The sequence below is a fragment of the Macaca mulatta genome, chromosome 1 (assembly GCF_049350105.2).
Source record: "Macaca mulatta isolate MMU2019108-1 chromosome 1, T2T-MMU8v2.0, whole genome shotgun sequence".
Taxonomy (NCBI): domain Eukaryota; kingdom Metazoa; phylum Chordata; class Mammalia; order Primates; family Cercopithecidae; genus Macaca; species Macaca mulatta.
The window spans coordinates 153,822,841-153,843,210 of NC_133406.1; the positions used below are offsets into that span (position 1 = coordinate 153,822,841).

Genomic DNA, 20,370 nt, shown 5'->3' on the forward strand with positions numbered 1-20,370 from the left:
GGGACTAGGTTTCAACATACAAATTTTGGGAGGTCACGAGCATTCAGACCATAACAGTCACATAGGCAAGACAATGGTATGTTCCAGAGTTTCATTGTGAGAAATCACTGTTATCATACTTAGCGGCGTGGCAACAAAATGGGCATATTCAGTTGCTTCCAGGCCTGTCCCGTCACTCTCCTACAAATTTTTGTTAAATAGCTGTAATCATTTCCCCCCAACTTCTACCAGCAAATGTCAGAGCCACTGTTTACACTGCATGTGTTTCCCCTTTCCTCTCTCTTTCTTCCTTTTAGACACAAAGTCCTAATGCATTTGTGCTTTCCCCAATTAAAAGGCGTCTGTTTCAGTGACTGATGGAAATAAACAGCTGGACTCTTCCAGGGGACACATTAGGAAGTAATGGACATGCCGAAACACAGCTGTCACAAGGGCTGAAAGTAGTTTCTTAGCACAAAGGCTACAACTTTAGGCATAAAGAGCCACGCCTTTTTGCTTCTCTCAGAAAACCTGCCGCTCAGTTACTTTGGTTCCGTGGAAAATAAGTGTAAGTGGTGCTTAACTTCCTCCCAGAAGTTATAGCATCAGCTAGGAGCAGGAAGGAGGCTGGTGCAAGAACTCAGAGGCTACTTTGGGTGCCAGAACCTTTCAACCTCTCATTAGTCTCTGTGGTGAGGCCCAGAGTGCCCCCTCTACCCCTAACACCCCAGGTACAGCCACGGCTGCCTGGCTTTTAGACCCAGAAAAGGTAAAAATTTGGAATCCCAAGGTCTACTGACTCCAGGCCCTGGGGGAAGCAATGAATTGACTTCTCCATTTTTAACTGTTGTCAACCTAAATTACAGAGAGAGACTGTCTAAAAGACAAGCTATTTATTTGGGAATAGATCACTGCAATGGGAATATGCGTACCATAGTAAACCATGTACATATTCAGGGAGGTAAAGGAAGACAAAGGTTTTTGAAAGAAAAAAAGAGAAGGATTACCTAATTGTTTTGAAATAATTATCCTTGGCTACAAAGATCAATAACAAGGATGATGCCAGTTTGAGGTTGGACAGGCAGTTGTTGGGCAGATGCCCTTGCAGAAATATTTTTCGTATAACGTTGTGATGGCTTTTGTGTAAGGTTGTGTTTTTTCCAGACTATTTTTTGTTATCAGGCACACAAGCATGAGAACCCTCTCTACATGGCCTTCCTTGGCTCTATTTGTCAAGGTTTTTTTTTTTTTTTTTTTTTTTTTGAGATGGAGTCTCTGTCGCCCAAGCTGGAGTGCAGTGGTGCAATCTTGGCTCACTGCAACTTCTGCCTCCCAGATTCAAGCAATTCTTCTGCCTCAGCCACCTGAGCAGCTGGGACTACAGGCACGTGCCACCACACCTGGCTAATTTTTGTATTTTTAGTAGAGACGGGGTTTCACCGTGTTGGCCAGGCTAGTCTCTAACTCCTGACTTCGTGATGTACTTGCCTCAGCCTCCCAAAGTGCTGGGATTACAGGTGCGAACCACTGCACCCAGCCTGTCAAGGCTTTTTTAAAAAAATATTAATGGCTACATTTTTATTGTGATGACTTTCACACTGTTCCATCTGCAACTAGACTTCCTAATCCAATCTTTCTCAACCCTGGCTGCCTTAGGAATGATCTAGAATCATTTATTTAAAATACCAGTGCCCAGAAACTATGAGCAAAGATTCTGATCTCATTGGTTTAGGAGGGGCCCAGGCCTAAGTCCATTTTAAAGAGTCCTGGCGATTCCTCTGTGCAGCCAGGGCCCAACCCCCCCACCTCCCAATTCCCCCTTGATCCTTGTACAGGTGTGTGAGAGTACAACCGAGAACACCCTGGAACCTGAGCTTTTCCTTGAGCCACACTGATTCTCAACCTGGGTACACATTAGAATCATCTAGGGATCTTTCCAAATCCCAGTGCCAGGCTGCTTCCCAGATGAATTATGTCTTACTCTCCGGGGGTGGAACCCAAGATCTGTATAAGTTCCTCAGGATATGAAAACAGGTAGCCATGTTTGAGAGCCACTGAGCTAGCATGTTTCCATAGGGCCTTCTGAGACACTCAAACCACCAGTGGTAAAGGACCAGCTTTGTTTTTTTTTGTTTTCTGTTTGTGTGTGTGTGTGTGTGTGTGTGTGTCTGTGTGTGTGTGGTCATCATTGTTTTTAACTTTTAATCCTTTGCTAACTGATAGTTTTGTAAAATACAAAGAAATAACTCACTAGAAAAATAAGATGAAAAAGCAGACATACAAAATACAAACCTAGATTTTGTATTAGATTCAAAGACACAAAATTGCTATTCAAATTTTCTAAACAGTCTCAACTTCTGTACTTATCTTGTCATAGACTATAACAGTTTGCAGACTGAAGCTGGTCTTTGGCTACACTTTAAATAACACTGTTCTGAGAAATTCATTTACAAGGGATATAAACAGGTGTTGTGTGGTGGTGTGGGGGGATGGGGATAAAATAGATTTGATAAATACAGCACATGATATCCTGTTTAGGACATCAAAGGCCCTAGGCTATTAATTACTCTGAGAAGTTCTGAGATAACAAAAAGCTTCATCTAATTCAGTGTTTCCCAGTCTTATAGGATGGAGACACTCCCTTGACCCCAGCCCAGCAATACCATTAACACATTTATGAAGTATCTTAGTATGTTTGGGCTACTATGACAAAAATACCATAAACTAGATGGCTTATAAACAACAGAAATTTATTTCTCACAGTTCTGGAGGCTGGGAAGTCCAAAATCAAGGCTCTAGCAGATTTTGTGTCTGATGAGGGCCCACTTCTTTATAGATGGCACCTTCTCATTGTATTCTCACATGGTGGAAGGGGCCAACAAGCTCCCTTGGGCCTCTTTTATAAGTGCACTAATCCCATTCATGAAAGCTCCACCCTCATGATCTAAACACCTCCTAAAGATCCCACCTCTTAATAATATCAGTCATTTTTGCATGGGGGATTATATTTCAACATATGAATTTGGGGGTAATACGAACTTTCAGAATATAACATGCAGTGTAGTCTGTTTAATGATTTATTCTCAATCATATGAAGCATGCTGACTCACTAAAAAGAGAGACATCTTTATCAAACTGTTCCCACATAGCCCTCTACCCAGCTGTGCCTCATTCATCTGTAGCTTGACTCTCAGTGACTGGCATTAGCAGCAACCCAGTGACCAAGCTAGAGTTTTCCCTCTTTCTCATCCTGATATCCTGACAGCCACATAGCCTGGCCAGCTTTTCCACCAAATGTGTCTGAGTCTGTTCACTCACGTCCACTGGTACTCCCTGGTTCAGGCATATCTAAACATCATGGTTTCTCTCTCAGATAGTTGAAACATCCTTTTTACTGGTCTCCCTGTATTTTATGCCCAGTCTCCCTTTCTCTGCCCTTCACACTGGAACCAGAATGATTTTTCTGAAATTCAAATCTGATCATGTCACTTCCCTGTCCATTGACTTTAGTGTCTTCACCCTGACAAAAAATGCTTATTAGGATCTGCCTCTGCCTACCCCTCCAGCCTCAACTTTTGTCACTTCCCACTTACTCTACTGAACTGTTAGCAGTCCCCTAAATACATGCGAGCTTCCTCCAGCTGTTCCCACCTCCCTCTCTGACCCTGCCCTCTCTGGCTAATTCAGAATTCAGGGTCAGCATAGAGATCCCCTCCCTGAGAAGCTCTCCTTACCCACCCAGACTAGTGTTATGTCCTTCTTCTGTGATCCCTCAGGACCACTCATCATACATACTGTGTTGTGATTGGCTGTTGACCCTATTCGAGGAGTCATCTAGTTGAGCTCCTTCAGGACAGGGTTTGTTTTTTTCATTGTTCTAGCCTTAGCACCTGGCCCCCTGCCTAGCACAGACAAGATAATTCAGTACATACTTGTTGGAGCCAGGCATGGTGGTACACACCTGAAGTCCCAGCTACTCAGGAGACTGAGGTGGGAGGATTGCTTGAGCCTAGGAGTTCAAGTTCAGCCTAGGCAACATAGTGAGACTGCACCCCCCATCTCAATTTAAAAAATTACATACTTGTTGAATTAAGTAATTAATTAATAAGCAAATGAATTGCATACTATTCTATTCCTGAACCACAGAAGTCCTTGAAGAGCTCTGACAAATGCACTTTAGTAGCTCAGAAAGTCCCCAGTCCCAGCCCCGTACTTGTATTCCAAACGTCATCATCAATCACTAGTTACTTGAGGGCTCTGCATTATCCTTTTCTCAGAATTCTGTCTCTACTCAGCTCCTTCAGCCTGACATCTCTGTTGGATCGTCTGCCTGGTTTGTAGTTTAGGTTGTGCTTCTTTGAAGCTGCCTCTCATCATTCTTAGAGCCATAGTTCACATCCCAAGGGATATCTGGGATCTCCATTTCCCGACCTAAGCTCAGCAATTTGGGTTCGCAGTTTTCCTGGGAGGAGTTAGGGTATCTATTGCTGAGCCATTGCACCTACCTAACACATTCTTCCAGGCCAGGTTGGCCAGGCCAGTGTAGCGGACTTTCTGAGACTTTCAGAATCATAAATCTGCCAGGCTGGTTACTCTCTCTGCCTACTCTCCCTCCCTTCTCTGCCCTGCTCTGTGCAGCACACTGACTTCCACATACCATGGTTTTCTGATGGATTTAACTAGCAAGATACCATCAGTGATTAGTAATCAGAGGAGAGACAAATCTGGAATATATTCCTTTGCTTTTTCCTGCTGGGCTAGGGTTTTTGTAGTGCCTGAATTCCTCTATAAGCTCTTGTGGGCTGACTCTCTTCCAGGGCTCCAACTCTTACCAGCTTCTAGGAACACCATTCCCTACCCTTGTTCCTTTCAGGTGGGGATCAAGGGTGGCAGTGGCTCCTTGCTGATGTGAATCCCTGGATGCTTCATGGTCTCCCTTAACCCTGTCCACACCTCTGTAAATAATCCCTTGATTAAACTCCTTTTAATTCACTCATTAAGTTCACCATCTGTGTCTTACTGGGACCCTGTCTGGTGAGATCCTCATCTAGTACAATAGCTTCACTTCACAGCACACAGGTTGAGCAAGTAGAATTGAGGTCTCCTGGACAAGTCCATGATCTTTTCCTCCCTACCGTCATCACCTCCCTTGTTCCAGAATCTAGAATAGAAATATTAAGCATATAATAATAATAATAAATAGCTATCATTTGAGTTCTTAAAAAATATGCCACAAGTTGTGACAAGTGTTCTATATAAATGATTTCATTTAATTCTTATAGGAAGCCTGTGACACAATGCTGTGAGGCAGGTTTTATTTATTATTCTTATTTTTTAAATGAAAAACTTGAGTCTTACAGAGATTAAGTAATTTGGCAGAAGTCATGCAGCATAGAAATGGCAGAGCAGAGATTTTGGTCTGACTGCTTGACTCCAAAGTAGGTACTTTTTTTTTTTTTTTTTTTTTTTTTTTGAGACGGAGTCTCGCTCTGTCACCCAGGCTGGAGTGCAGTGGCCAGATCTCAGCTCACTGCAAGCTCCGCCTCCCGGGTTCACGCCATTCTCCTGCCTCAGCCTCCCGAGTAGCTGGGACTACAGGCGCCTGCCACCTCGCCCGGCTAAGTTTTTGTATTTTTAGTAGAGACGGGGTTTCACCATGTTAGCCAGGATGGTCTCGATCTCCTGACCTCGTGATCCGCCCGTCTCGGCCTCCCAAAGTGCTGGGATTACAGGCTTGAGCCACCTCGCCCGGCCCAAAGTAGGTACTTTTATAACTAGTGGGTTATTTGCTCTTGGGATGACCCCATCACACTGACTTCTTCCCTCCCCCCCGCCCCGAGACAGAGTCTTGCTCTGTCACCCAGACTGGAGTACAGTGGCGCGATTTCGGCTCACTGCAACCTCCACCTACCAGGTTCAAGTGATTCTCCTGCCTCAACCTCCCGAGTAGCTGGGACTACAGCTATGCACCACCATGCCTGGGTAATTTTTGTATTTTTTAGTAGAGACAGGGTTTCACTATGTTGGCCAGGCTGGTCTTGAACTCCTGACCTCGTGATCCGCCCACCTCAGCCTCCCAAAGTGCTGGGATTACAGGCATGAGCCACTGCGCCCGGCCTTACACTGACTTTTTGAGCTCACTATCAGTGTAAACTCCATCAAATGATAGATGTGGTCTGGCTGTAGCCTGCTGGGAAATCAGGAAGACTGGAAAGCCAGCCTAGGAAACAGCTCTAGAATAAGGAGTACTTGAACAAAGGAGTTGGCAGAGATTCAGAGTTTAAAAGGAGATGATGGCATGTTAGAAAAAGAAAGGGTGGAACAGGTTTCAGGCAGAAATGCTGCAGGTAATTTACATCATTCTCCTAAAAGTGACCACCCTCAGTGCCCATAAGGTTAAGTAACAAGAGTTCCCAAAATGAAGTCAGACTTGTTCTTCAATCTTAAACAGTGGGAGAGCATATTTGGCCAGTGTATTCACTGGGAGCTATTGCAAGGTATCTAGGGCAGAGTTAAAATAAACATCTGTTTATCCCTGCTATCTCCAGGTGAAGGAAAAGTAAACATGAGCCTTTGAATTAGGAAAGACCAAATATCTCGCTCTTACAATCCTCTGTTCTCACATGGCCCAAAATGGATCACTTTATTTTGTCACTTATTTGTTCCCCAGTAAGAGTCAGAAACCTGAGTTCTGTACTTTTTTCGGCATCCTGATATATGTCGCTTGAAAAAAATTATTACTTTCTGCTATTTATAAAAATATATTTTGTGGAAATTTAAAAAATAGAGAAAAAATGAAAGAGAGATTAATTTCATCATCTAAAGGAAATCACTGATTGCATGTTGATGTATAATATGGTTTTTTTTTTTTTTTTTTTTTTTTGAGACGGAATCTCGCTCTGTTGCCCAGGCTGGAGTGCAGTGGCCAGATCTCAGCTCACTGCAAGCTCCGCCTCCCAGGTTTAAGCCATTCTCCTGCCTCAGCCTGCCGAGTAGCTGGGACTACAGGCGCCCGCCACCTCGCTTGGCCAGTTTTTTGTGTTTTTTAGTAGAGATGGGGTTTCACCGTGTTAGCCAGGATGGTCTCAATCTCCTGACCTCATGATCCGCCCCTCTCGGCCTCCCAAAGTGCTGGGATTACAGGCTTGAGCCACCGCGCCCGGCTAATATGGTTTTTAAACTGTGCTCCAGAAAACTTGGGATATAGAAGTGTCTGGCCCATAGCACCCAAGAGAACACATGGACAGCGTTTCAGGTCCCCCTCTTGGATTACAGCAAAGCTGTTCTCTTTACTTTCCTCTGTGATTTTGGGTTCTGCAGAAGATTTTTAGCTGGTTTAAAAAGGCGTGAAAACTACTTACCTACGTCTTCCTTTTGAATGGCTTCCTACTATGTAGCTAGTTGATAATTTGTTAAACCATCCGTCCAAAACTGGACAAGCTCCGTCTTCAGAGAGGTATCTGGGAGAGGACAACAAGAGGTAATCAGTATGAGAAGGTTTTAAATACTCTCCCAATCAACCACCATGGCATTTATTTCACTAGAGTTGAATTCAAACCCTCCAGTTCCCAGACTCCTTCAAACTGTCAGCCTGAAATACCGCAGTTTCCTTTTCCATCAAATATTTGAGTAAATTCACGTCCATGAAGAATAACCATTTGAGGAAAGAAATATTATGACATTTAACAAATATCTGTAATTTTTGCCCCTCACAATGAGTTCAGAACTGTGAATAAGCCCTATGTTCCTTCCTAACATGCTTTCCTAAGAAATACGGATAGTTGGGATTTTTTTTTTCTGTTCTAAATTACAGAATGAAGTTCTTGGTGTCAGCAGTATTTCCACACCATAGAATTAGCTGCAGATGAAGAAAATGGACACCCTGTGTTATAACCATGCTCTCAAGCCCGCTTTATAATATGTTCCCTGGTGGGTGAAGTTGTTATCAAGTACGTACCATCATGAGTACTTTTCAGTGGAGAACTATGATTTCAAAAGCACTACATTGAAGAGGTATTGATTTTGGAAAACTATTAAATATATGATGATGGAGCCATCACACCCATGAGAAACAGTGAATGTGCTCAACAGAAATTGCATGTCTAGAAGGAAGAGCACAGCTGGAGTCATGGGAGGAGAAAGAGAAAGAGGAAGCCATGGTTCCAATCACAATGCTGTTCCCTTCCTTCTGCCAGACCACAGTGCCTGTTAGGAGGCTCAGTTTGCACATCCTATCAATGCCTACCCTTAAGGCTTAGACCCCTGCCTTCCAGGCCCATCCCCATTAAGAGCATTTTGTTTGTAGAATAACTTTCAAAATTTTCCTTTTCTTTTTGGAAGTGGCAATTTCCCAATTTATTACTCCAGTTTTAGCAGTTTTGCCTCTACTCATAATTGCGTGGTGACATTTTAGAGGTTTAATTCATTTTGCAATACTAAATAGTTCCCCTTTAATCGTTCATGTCAGACACCTATTCACATTTCTTAAAAATTTATAAGATGATTCTGATCTGTCAGAAAAAAAAGCCTCTTTAAAATTCAGATTATTAACTTGCTGCTTGTTCTCCATGTTAATGTGTTTTCCATCAGTCACTGCTGTCACAAAACTATTTGCACAAGGTTTAATATGCAGAAAGTCATTTTATAGTTTTACATGTGGGAAATGTTTTTCTATACTCCCCCAATCTTAAAAATACTGTCTGTCAACCGCTTCTATTTGTTATGCTATCCCTTATCTTTGACCCTTCTTAGTCTCTTTCTTCTTAAGAAGCTGCTGACCGCTGCTGTGGGAAATGAGGCAGCAGTATATGCAGTGGTTAAGAGCATGACTTTGTAATCAGACCTGGTCTGTGCCTCAGTGTGACCTCTTCCTAGCTATGTGACCTTGAGCAAGTCAAAATCATCTGAGCTTCAGTTTCTCCAACTGCTAAATGGAGCAACAGTACTTACGTCTGAGTCAACATCAAGGTGAAGCCCCCAGCATGGCCGATAATAACTGCTTTTGAAGTTCTGGATGCACACACATACACATGCGCGTGCGCGCGCACACGCAGACAGAGAGAGAGAATATATGTCTGTTGACATAGTGGCAAAACTACTGTATGTCCATTATTTTCAAAGAAGAATGAGTTAAGAGCCATTTCCATTACTCACAGGTACAACTGAAATAAAGGCTTAAGAGAAGATGGAGATTGGAGATGGAAGTCTATCTTCATCTATGGAACTGGAAATACACTAGCATGTAGTTTATCAAGACAAGTAAATAATATGAAATGAGTTACAAGATATCATTAGACATTGTTATGGACTGAGTGTATCCTTCCCGAATTTATATCTTAAAACCTAATCACTGGCCAGGCGTGGTAGCTCACGCCTGTAATCCCAACACTTTGGGTGGCTAATGCAGGCGTATCATGAGGTCAGGAGATTAAGACCATCCTGGCTAACACGGTGAAACTCTGTCTCTACTAAAAATACAAAAAATTAGCTGGACATGGTGGCACGTGCCTGTAGTCCCAGCTACTCGGGAGGCTGAGGCTTGAACTCAGGAGGTGGAGGTTGCTGTGAGCCAGGATCACGCCACTGCACTCCACTCCAGCCTGGGTGACAGAGCGAGACTCTCTCTAAAAAAAAAAAAAAAAACAAGGCCGGGCGCGGTGGCTCATGCCTGTAATCCCAGCACTTTGGGAGGCTGAGGTGGGCGGATCACGAGGCCAGGAGTTCAAGACCGACATGACCAACATGGGGAAACCCTGTCTGTACTAAAAAATACAAAAATTAGCTGAGTGTGGTTTCGCGCACCTGTAGTCCCAGCTACTCGGGCAGCTGAGGCAGGAGAATCGCTTGAACCTGGGAGGCAGAGGTTGCAGTGAGCCGAGATCGCACCAGTGCACTCCAGCCTAGGCGACAAAACAAGACTCTGTCTCAAAAAACAAAAACAAACCTAATCACCAGTGTGATAATGTTAGGAGGTAGGGCTTTTGGGAGGTAATTAGGTCATGAGGATGAAACCCTCATGAGTGGGATCAGTGCCTTTCTAAGTAGAGATGCAAGAGCTTGGCTCTCACCTACCTCTGCCATGTGAGGATATGATGAGAAGGTGGCCGTCTGCAAACCAGGAAGAGATCCCCTACTGCTAGTGACTTGCTGCCAGACTTTCCAACTTCCAGAACTGTGAGAAAAAAAGTTTGTTGTTTAAGCCACCCAGTGTATTGTATTCTATTATAGTAGTAGCCTGAACTGTCTAAGACAGACATTGTAAAAATTATTTCTCATGCTCTTCCATTTATAAATACTCTTAGTTAATTTCAAATCAGATTTCAGATAGACATGGTAAACATGAAGCTAATAAGCAGTGAACTGGTAAGGTGGTTTGTGCCTGTAATCCCAACTACTTGGGAGGCTGAGGCAGGAGGATTTCTTGAAGCCAGGAGTTGGAGACCAGCCTGGGCAATAGAGAAACTTGTTTTTTTTGTTTGTTTGTTTTTAAATTTTTCAGTGGTTCTTTATTCATAAACCTGATGCAAGTTTACAAAATTTACTGTTACACTGCCAGATAAATCTGCAATGAAAAATAAAATCCAAAAAACAAAACATGCCAAATGTGCAGCTATCAATCTGTTTGCCATCAGGATATTAAATAATTCAATAATGTATTCAAGATTTAGCTTTAGGTTTAAGGAACTTTAATGCTTTAAAGAATTCTGCCTTGTCACTTGTTATCTGAGCAACCAGCAATCAGAACTTTATTCAAATGTAACCAAGTGAACGAGAATACCAGAAATTAAATAAATAAATAAATAAGCTGGGTTTGGTGGTGTGCACATGCAATCTTAGCTATTTGGGAGGCTGAGGTGGAGGGACTGCTTGAGCCCAGGGGAGTCTGAGGTTGCAATGAGCTATGATCGCACCACTGCACTCCAGCCTGCACCACAGAGTGTGACCCCATCTCTAAAAAAAATTAAAAACTAAAAAGTACTGTTTAAAAATCAGTGACTATTACTCCAAACCTAACACATGCTGATGGTAATGTAACAAATATGAGATAATGCCTGCTGGCGTAGCAGAGAGAGGGTTGGGTAAGGATCCTGGCTCTACACCTATTTGCTCTGGGGTCTTGGGTGAACAACTTGAACTTTCCTCATCTGTAAAATATAGGTAGGTGTAAATATCTCACAGAAGTGGATGTAAAACTACCTGCCCCTAGGCCTGGTCCATGGAGAGTGCTCAAAAGTGTCAGCCCCTCCCTTCCAAAAGCGTACAGGTTTTGTGAAGAGAAATATTAAAAGTAATTGCAAAAACTGCAATTACTTTTTTATCAACCTAATAATTAGAAAATTGTAGTTCAGCTGCTAGGATGCTAAATGCAATCAAGGCCAAAGAGGGAGAAATGGGCACTTCCAGAACAGTGAGTGAAGGCTCTGGGAGGAGGCATCAAATACAGTAAAGTGGTGGTGATGGGAACAGTATCACCAACACCCCCCAACCCAGACACACATACACAAAATCCAATTTTCTGCCTTCAGTGAAGGAGGGCCTACGTTTGGGCACTAGAACTTCCTAAAGAGCATGATGCCATCCAGAACCCTGTCATCGTTTGCTTCAAGATGGAATGCTTTGGCTTGTGAATCCTAAGCAGCAGACTGACTGGTGCGAAATGCCTCAGTTTCCCCTTCCAAAAAGCCAATGAGCTGAATATGCTCAGGACCAAGAAGGCAGGCCCCGTCTCATTGCTTTCCACACTGTGAAACAGGAGGAGCCCTGCCTTCTGCTGCTCGGCGTTAGAACTAGCACCTCGTTGGTTGGGCGCAGTGGCTCACACCTGTAATCCCAGCACTTTGGGAGGCTGAGGCAGGTGGATCACGAGGTCAGGAGTTCGAGACCAGCCTGGCCAAGATGGTGAAACCCTGTCTCTACTGAAAATATAAAAATTAGCTGGGCACCTGTAATCCCAGCTACTCAGGGGACTGAGGGAGGAGAATCGCTTGAACCTGGGAGGAGGAGGTTACAGTGAGCTGAGATCGCGCCACTGAACTCTAGCCTGGGCAACAGAGCAAGATTCCATCTCAAAAAAAAAAAAAAAAAAAAAGAACTAGGCCCTAGCACCTCATTCTTGTCTTCAACAGTTGTATTTCAGTTTTTAAAAAGCAAGAGTGAGGGTGCTTCAAACAAAACACACCTCCTTTGCTGTCTCATTTAGCCTGATAACTCCCATTCTCTCCTCTTCTTGCCTGCTTTGGAACCCAAAATAAGTTCAGCTTCCAGCCAGGGAATCTCATTGGCAAATCAATAGCGGCTCCAGGCACCCCTGGCAGACAGCTGCCCCCTCTCCTGGTGAACTTTGCTTTCCCTGCACTGCACGGCACTCTGAGGTTATGCGTTTTTTTTTCCCTTTTTTACTTTTTCTCTTCTCTCCAACTGTAGCCAAGGAAACGCTCATGGGAGGAGAAACAATCCTGAGAAGCTAATTGAGGACCAAATTGGGCTTTTGAATCTAAGCGGTGTGTGTTAACACTCATGCCCTCTGCAAATGGCTCTGAAGCCACAAAAGGCTTTCTTTCCTTAGATTACTCTCTGTAACAGCTAGACATTTCTATCTGTTCCAGGGTGTCAACAAAAGAAAGAACTGTGGTCACATCTTCCTTTTTCTCCAGAGAGCAAGAAATCGAGTTAGAGGGAAAAATACTCACAGATATGCTTCCGAAAGCTCAACACTTGCCAGCCCTGACGTGTTGCAGTAGGAAGATCAGCAGCCTCAGACAGGGCCTCATGGGCCACCGTAGAGAGAAACAACTGTTCCTGCTCCCTACACGAACTGGGCCCAGAGCAGTGGGAGTGGCCAGGGTCATCAAGGAAGCTCATTATATTGGGAGCTCCCAGTTTTCCCAACATCAGGGCTTCCTGGGGGCTTCTGTGCAATAAGCAGGTGGTGAAAGAGTGTGAAACCCTGCCACTTGGAACCGCTGAAGGAAAGCAGGACAGCCATGCTCCAATGAGAAAAGCATTCTCATGGAGAAGAGATTAGGCTTATTCTAAGTGAACTTGAACCTACCACTAGGGTCTAGATTCAGATATCAGTATTCTAAAAATTGAATTGTTCAAAGAAAATGATTATTCTAGGAGGTAGAAGCATTATAAGAGGGACTGTACTGACCAACTTTCAAAGCCTCTGCCAATCCTGAGGTTCTATGTCCCGCTTCTCCCCCACTTCCATTTTGGTTTGAACACCACACATTATTCTAGGAGCACATTCTATGTGGCCCATCAGGTGTCTTGGGCTAAACCGATGAACTCATCTCTCTCTCTCTCTCTCTCTGTCTCTGTCTCTCTCTCTCTGACACACACACACACACACACACACACACAGTCATGGTGATTGATTCAGTAATTACTGGGTATGTCTTTTGAAGTAAATCATAATAATTTGCTAGGAATATCGAAACAAGTGTCCTCTTTCTTTTTTTTTTTTTTTTTTTTTTTTGAGACAGTCTCGCTCTTGTTGCCCAGGGTGGAGTGCAATGGCACGATATCGGCTCACCACAACCTCTGCCTCCCAGGTTCGAGTGATTCTCCTGCCTCTGCCGCCCGAGTAGCTAGGATTACAGGCATGCGCCACCACGCCCGGCTAATTTTGTATTTTTAGTCGAGACAGGGTTTCTCCATGTTGGTCAGGCTGGTCTCGAACTCCCGACCTCAGGTGATCCACCCGCCTCAACCTCCCAAAGTGCTGGCATTACAGGCGTGAGCCACCACTCTCGGCCAGTTCTCTTTCTTTTATGCTAAATAAGAGTAAAGAAGAAAAGGGTCTTGATTGCTGTTGGCAGATATTTTTGGAGGACCACTCCAAAAGTCATCTTTAGGAGGAAGGCAGAAATGGGGGAAGAAAGGAAACAAGATCCTTGGTGATCTGAAGTCATGAATCAATCCTTACCTTAGGCTAGATCTACCTTTGGACCTTTCAGTGCAAACATCTATAAAATCTCTTGATTATCTGAATCAGTCTTAGTTGGGATTTTTGTTATTTGCAAATAAAAGCACCTTAACCAATGTAAGGGCAATAGTGAGACGTGTACTTCTCAGTCCCTAACCTCAGAGAAAGAGCTTCCAATATAGCTAGGAAGATGAGACATTTTTATAGGATAACTAGAGTGGCACAGAAGAAGAATATAGATATCAGACATTGAGAGGTGAAGCCAGCTGGGCTTCTGGGTCAGGTGGGGACTTGGAGAACTTTTCTGTCTAGCTAAGGGATTGTAAATGCACCAATCAGCGCTCTGTGTCTAGCTAATTGGGTGGGGACTTGGAGAACTTTTGTGTCTAGCTAAAGGATTGTAAACACACCAATCAGCACTCTGTGTCTAGCTAAAGGTTTGTAAACACACCAATCAGCACTCTGTCAAAACGGACCAATCAGCTCTCTGTAAAATGGACCAATCAGTGCTCTGTAAAATGGACCAATCAGTGCTCTGTAAAATGGACCAATCAGCTTTCTGTAAAATGGACCAATCAGCAGGATGTGGGTGGGGCCAAATAAGGGAATAAAAGCAAGCCACCCTCCGCAGCAGCAGCAAGGTGAAGATTTGTTTTTTTTTTTGTGGTGTGTAGTAAGTGTCGCTGCTGCTCACTCTTTGGGTCTGCACTGTTTTTGTGAGCTGTAACACTCACGCGGAATGTCTGTAGCGTCACTTCTGAAGTCAGCGAGACCAGGAACCAACCAGAAAGAAGAAACTCGGTGCACATCAGAGCATCAGGAGGAATAAACTCCGCACACACTATCTTTAAGAACTGTAACACTCATCGGGAGGGTCGGCGGCTTCATTCTTGAAGTGAGTGAGACGAAGAACCCACCAATTCCGGACCCAGCATGACTGCATAAGATACGGTACGAAATGGGTGTCACAAAACCATGACAAACCATATGAAAGATAGAAAAGAATGCTATAAGCTACTCAGGAGAAGATACTATTACCTGCATCCCTTCTCTCTTACTTCTGTTAAGCAGGGTGAGGCCTCCTTAAGAGCGTGGTCTCTGGAGTCAGATTGCATACGCTTAATTCTCAGCTTGTCTTAAATACCACTTAAATTGTGTAGACTTAAATTCCATTTGCTAGTTTTGTGGTCTTGGGCTAGTAACTTTTCTGCACCTTAATTTTCTAATTTGTAAAGTAGGTATAAAAAACATAGTAATTGGCCGGGCGCGGTGGCTCACGCCTGTAATCCCAGCAGTTTGGGAGGCCGAGGCGGGCGGATCACAAGGTCAGGAGATCGAGACCACGGTGCAACCCCGTCTCTACTAAAAAAATACAAAAAATTAGCTGGGCGCGGTTGTGGGCGCCTGTAGTCCCAGCTACTCGGGAGGCTGAGGCAGGAGAATGGCGTGAACCCGGGAGGCGGAGCTTGCAGTGAGCCGAGATCGCGCCACTGCACTCCAGCCTGGGCGACAGAGCGAGACTCCGTCTCTTAAAAAAAAAAAAAAAAAAGGCCGGGCGTGGTGGCTCAAGCCTGTAATCCCAGCACTTTGGGAGGCCGAGACGGGCGGATCACGAGGTCAGGAGTTCGAGACCATCCTGGCTAACACGGTGAAACCCCGTCTCTACTAAAAAATACAAAAAACTAGCCGGGCGAGGTGGCGGGCGCCTGTAGTCCCGGCTACTCGGGAGGCTGAGGCAGGAGAATGGCGTAAAAACCCAGGAGGCAGAGCTTGCAGTGAGCTGAGATCCGGCCACTGCACTCCAGCCTGGGCGACACAGCAAGACTCCGTCTCAAAAAAAAAAAAAAAAAAAAAAAACATAGTAATTAGGGCTGGGCGCTGTGCCTCATGCCTGTAATCCTAGCAGTTTGAGAGGCTGAGGCAGGTGGATCACGAGGTCAGAAGTTCAAGACCAGCCTGGACAGGATGGTGAAACCTTGTCCCTGCTAAAAATACAAAAATCTGCTGAGAGAGGTGGAGTGCGCTTGTAATCACAGCTACTGGGGAGGGTGAGGCAGAATTGCTTGAAACCGGGAGGCGGAGGTTTCAGTCAGCCGAGATGGTGCCATTGCATTCCAACCTGGGCAATACAGCGAGAGTCCATCCCCAAAATAAAACAGTAATTACTTTTTCTTCTTGTGAGAATTGAGTGAGTGAATACAGTACTGCCTGGTACATCATCAGCATGCAGTAAGTATTCACTATGACCTTAATTCAATAAACAATTTTTGAATACCTATGGTGTACTGAATAGTGTGTGTGAGATATATTAATAGTGAATACAACATTTGTACTTAAGGAGGTTACAACTGCCAATGAAAGATACAAACTAGTGAACAGGCCATTGAAGCATGTGGTAAATGAGCACAGGAAGGATGTATTAAGACTTCGACTTAGAGAAAAAACAACTGAGCTCTCTAAAACAAAAGAGAGGATTTAAAAAAATAAAAATGTAGCAGTATGTCAGAATAGGACTATTACAGAACCAGGAACTGGAGCGTCATTGGGAGCCCCAGAAGTCGTCTTTCTCTGCTGGTGGGCTGCACTCTTCTCTGCAGACTGGCCTCATGCTTCTTTGTCCCCACAGAGGGATATGAACACCCCACAGCTCCTTCCTGGGTTTACATGTTGAAGCCTGACCAGGAAGCTGGATGGCCTGTCCCTGTGCCAAATTCTTGGGGAGGGAATTCTAATTTGGACCCCTTCAATGAAGGGTTTAACCCTGGTCTAATTGGCAAGGTCATAGTAAAAACATGGCTCTGGGGACAGTGACTGTAAATTGGGGAAGTGGGCAAGTGAGGCTCAGTTTTTGAAGAGGGAAGTGTGGCTCATGGGCTGATTAGATACTTCCAAAGGTGTCAACTACAGGAGGGGCTCTGACCCAGCCTTTAGTTAGAGGAAGCTTCCTACAGGAATTCATGTCTAGGCTGAGACTTTGAAGACTAATGAGAATTAACAGATGAAGGGATGAGAAGAGTGTATTCCTGTAATTGTGAGAAGCATGAGTAGAGAGAATGGGGCATATCTGGAGATCTCCAGGGAGGCCAGGGACAAGAGACGAGCCTGGGAAAATGAGCAGAAGTTAGATCACAAAGCGTCTTGTAAGCTTCACCATGTTGGAACTTTGCTGTGAGTTCTGAGGGAATGTATTAAAGATTTTAAAAGAGAACGTGTTTTTCTTTACAACATTGACACCATCAGATGTTTCGTTGGACAGATTATTCTGGGAACAATACAGAGAATATGTTGGGATTGGGGAAAATGGAGGCATTGAGGTAATTTAGGTGGGGGGGGGGGTGTTGGTGATCCGAACTAAGGTAGTAATAGTAAGAAGAAAAGAGTTGTGTTGGTCTTAGGACACCCACATTACACAGTGCTTGATTTGTATTAGGATTTTTGTTGAACAATAGCAACACAGAAATCAGATAAACTGGAGTGGCTGCCTTTAGTTCAGATATTTCTTGTTGCTTTGGTGATCAATGGCACTAGAACAGAGGAAGAGCTGGTAAATTCTGGCTGCAGGTCAGCACCGCTGAAAGATGTATTAAAGGCCCTTTCTCCCACTGCCATTTGTAACTCTTTGCATCCCCTGATGTGCCAAGAAACTTCAGCTCTGTAAATCAGGAAGGAGAGAAGAGTTATGGTTGAGGGCCAGGTTGAGAGGAGCAGGCTGAGAAAGAAAGAGAGGAGGAGGAGGAGAAAAAAAAAAGGAGGAGAAGTAGGAGGAGGAGTGATGAATGGTATAGATGGTATAGATCTTCTTCCCAACTTGGTGTCTTTGGTTAGAAGAAACTACAGGAATTATTTTCTAGTGATTCTCCGTAAGACTTGGGAGGGGGTGAGGCTGATGACAGCTGCTCACACAAAATGGAGTGGGAGCCAGGCAGAACAACACTGTGGCTGCTGTGGGCACCTGCAACTGACAGTGTGGCATGGGCCTACATGGAGTTCCCATTTCGGGAATACATGGGGAGAGAAGAAGGGACTTAAGGGGAAGTCCTGAGTTCTGGTTGCAGTATATGTGTTTGCGTATGTGCAAGTAGCGATGCAAATAAGGTGGTGTGGGAGATCATGCTCTTGTGATTTGGGTAGAACTCTGAGGAACACTCATTTTCTAGTTATAAGCTGGAGGCTTGGGTTTTGACCCAGATAATCTGGTGTTCAGCAGACAGAACATTCTGAGCAAGTATTTGAGTTGAAGTATTTTTAATTTTGAACCCATGTCACTTGAGGGGAGGTATTTTTGCTCACTTTCTGGGTGCACAGGACACTACCATGCCGATGTGGCCTCAGCGTGGGTCTTCCAGAGGCCGCAGAGCAGCACAACTGAGCCGCACCCTTCATAAAGTTCCCCCAGGCTCACAATGGGCTTTTTAGCAATCTAGGAACGTAGAAGTTTCCATTTTATAAATCATATGGTGTGGTCCATAGTCTTCCTTCTTTTTTGGTATCTAGAAGTTCTTTTATTTTTTGTTTATTTATTTTTGAGATGGAATCTTGCTCCACTGCCCAGGCTGGAGTGCAGTAGCACAATTTCGAATCACTGAGTTCAAGCAATTCTCCTGCCTCATAGTCTTCCTTGTGTGTGTGTGTTTTTTTTTTAAAGATGGAATCTTGCTCTATTGCCCAGGCTGGAGTGCAGTGGCACGATCTCTGCTTCCCAGGTTCAAGCAATTCTCTTGTTTCAGCCTCTCGAGTAGCTGAGATTACAGGCATCCACCACCATACCTGGCTGATTTTTGTTTTTTGTTTTTTGGGACAGAGTCTTGCTCTATCGCCAGGCCAGAGTGCAGTGGCGCAATCTCGGCTAATTGCAACCTCCGCTTCCCAGGTTCAAGCAATTCTCCTGCCTCAGCATCCCGAGTAGCTGAGGTTACAGGTGCCCGGCACCACACCCAGCTAATTTTTGTATTTTTAGTAGAGACAGGTTTTCACCATATTGGCCAGGATGGTCTTGATCTCTCAACCTCGTGATCTGCCTGCCTCGGCCTCCCAAAGTGCTGGGATTACAAGCGTGAGCCACGGTACCAGGCCAAGAAATTCTCTTGTAGGGTGAAAAATATTTGTTAGTGGTTTTTTTTGATTTTGGTTTCTTTTTTTTTTTTCTTTTGGTGAGACGAAGTCTCACTCTTGTCCCCCAGGCTGGAGTGTGATGATGTGATCTTGGCTCACTGCAGCCTCTGCCTCCTGGGTTCAAGCAATTCTCCTGCCTCTGCCCCCTGAGTAGCTGGGATTACAGGCACCTGCCACCACGCCCGGCTAGTTTTTTGTATTTTTAGTAGAGACGGGGTTTCACCACGTTGGCCAGGCTGGTCTTCTGATCTCAGGCAATATACCTGCTTCAGCCTCCCAAAGTGCTGGGATTAGAGGCGTGAGCCACTGCGTCCGGCCAGGGTTTTTTTTTTTTTTTTTTTTTTTTTCCTCACATTAAATCAATACTTTTGAAAGTAATTTAGGATTTAGGCCAATACTTTGTAAAGGCTTCTATTTAATTATAAAATGTTCTAAATATACCTTAAAGAAGACATAATGAAATATTTGACCAGAAATTTCCATTCACGTTGCAAAAAGATCATTTACCGTCATATATAGTTAATACATGTACTTCTGATGGCAAATGTACTACTCAAGACCCCTCAAGTGTCTGGAAATAGAGATTTATTTTAGAAAAGCAGCTGCCTTATGCTCTGATTACTTTGCAGTTGTCTAATCTTGAGGAAAACTCCTTTGATGAAGAATCAAATCTGGATATTTTATCATAGGAAAAAGAGTTCCTAGGCTGGTCGTGGTGACTCACGCCTGTAATCCCAGCACTTTGGGAGGCTGAGGCAGATGGATCACCTGAAGTTGGGAGTTCAAGACCAGCCTGACCAACATGGAGAAACCCCATCTCTACTAAAAATACAAAAATTAATTGGGCGTGGTGGTGGGTACCTGTAATCCCAGCTACTTGGGAGGCTGAGAGGCAGGAGAATCGCTTGAACCCAGGAGGCAGAGGTTGCGGTGAGCCCAGATTATGCCATTGCACTCCAGCCTGGGCAGTAAGAGCGAAATTCCATCTCAAAAAAAAAAAAAAAAAAGTTCCTTTGTTTCATGAGACAGTTGGTGCATTGAACTTAGGTTCTGTGATCTTGAGTATAACATTATTTCCCACTAAATGGGAATGTTTTATTTATTTATTTATTTTTTAAAAAAGGTCTTGAGTATCCTGTTTGTATCCCTTGGAGCTACCATTTCAGTAAACGCCAAGATTTCCCATGGCTTGTGTCTGTCTCTTCATGCACAAGAACTTTATCCAGCATTGAGAAAAGCTGCCATGTAGGTGGCAGGAAGTGCTGGGGAATTGTTAATACCCAGGAGCAGTCCTCAATTAATACTTACAGGAATTGGTGTATAAATATCCGAGCTCTCCGCAGTTTGAG

The 20,370-nt window shown here is 44.2% G+C and overlaps 1 protein-coding gene across 1 annotated transcript in view; it reads right to left on the reverse strand.

The window, feature by feature from the left end:
* LOC144332732 (uncharacterized) overlaps positions 1–12,855 on the reverse strand; it is a 28,880-nt gene extending 16,025 nt beyond the window's left edge. Inside the window, exons 1-3 of the mRNA XM_077953270.1 lie at positions 12,669–12,855; positions 10,051–10,150; positions 7,341–7,439 (exon numbers count right to left, since the gene is read on the reverse strand). Of these exons, the coding sequence (XP_077809396.1) occupies positions 7,341–7,439; positions 10,051–10,150; positions 12,669–12,840 (371 nt within the window). The 5' untranslated portion in view covers positions 12,841–12,855. The remainder of the gene's footprint in view (positions 1–7,340; positions 7,440–10,050; positions 10,151–12,668) is intronic.
* Positions 12,856–20,370: the final 7,515 nt, after the last annotated feature.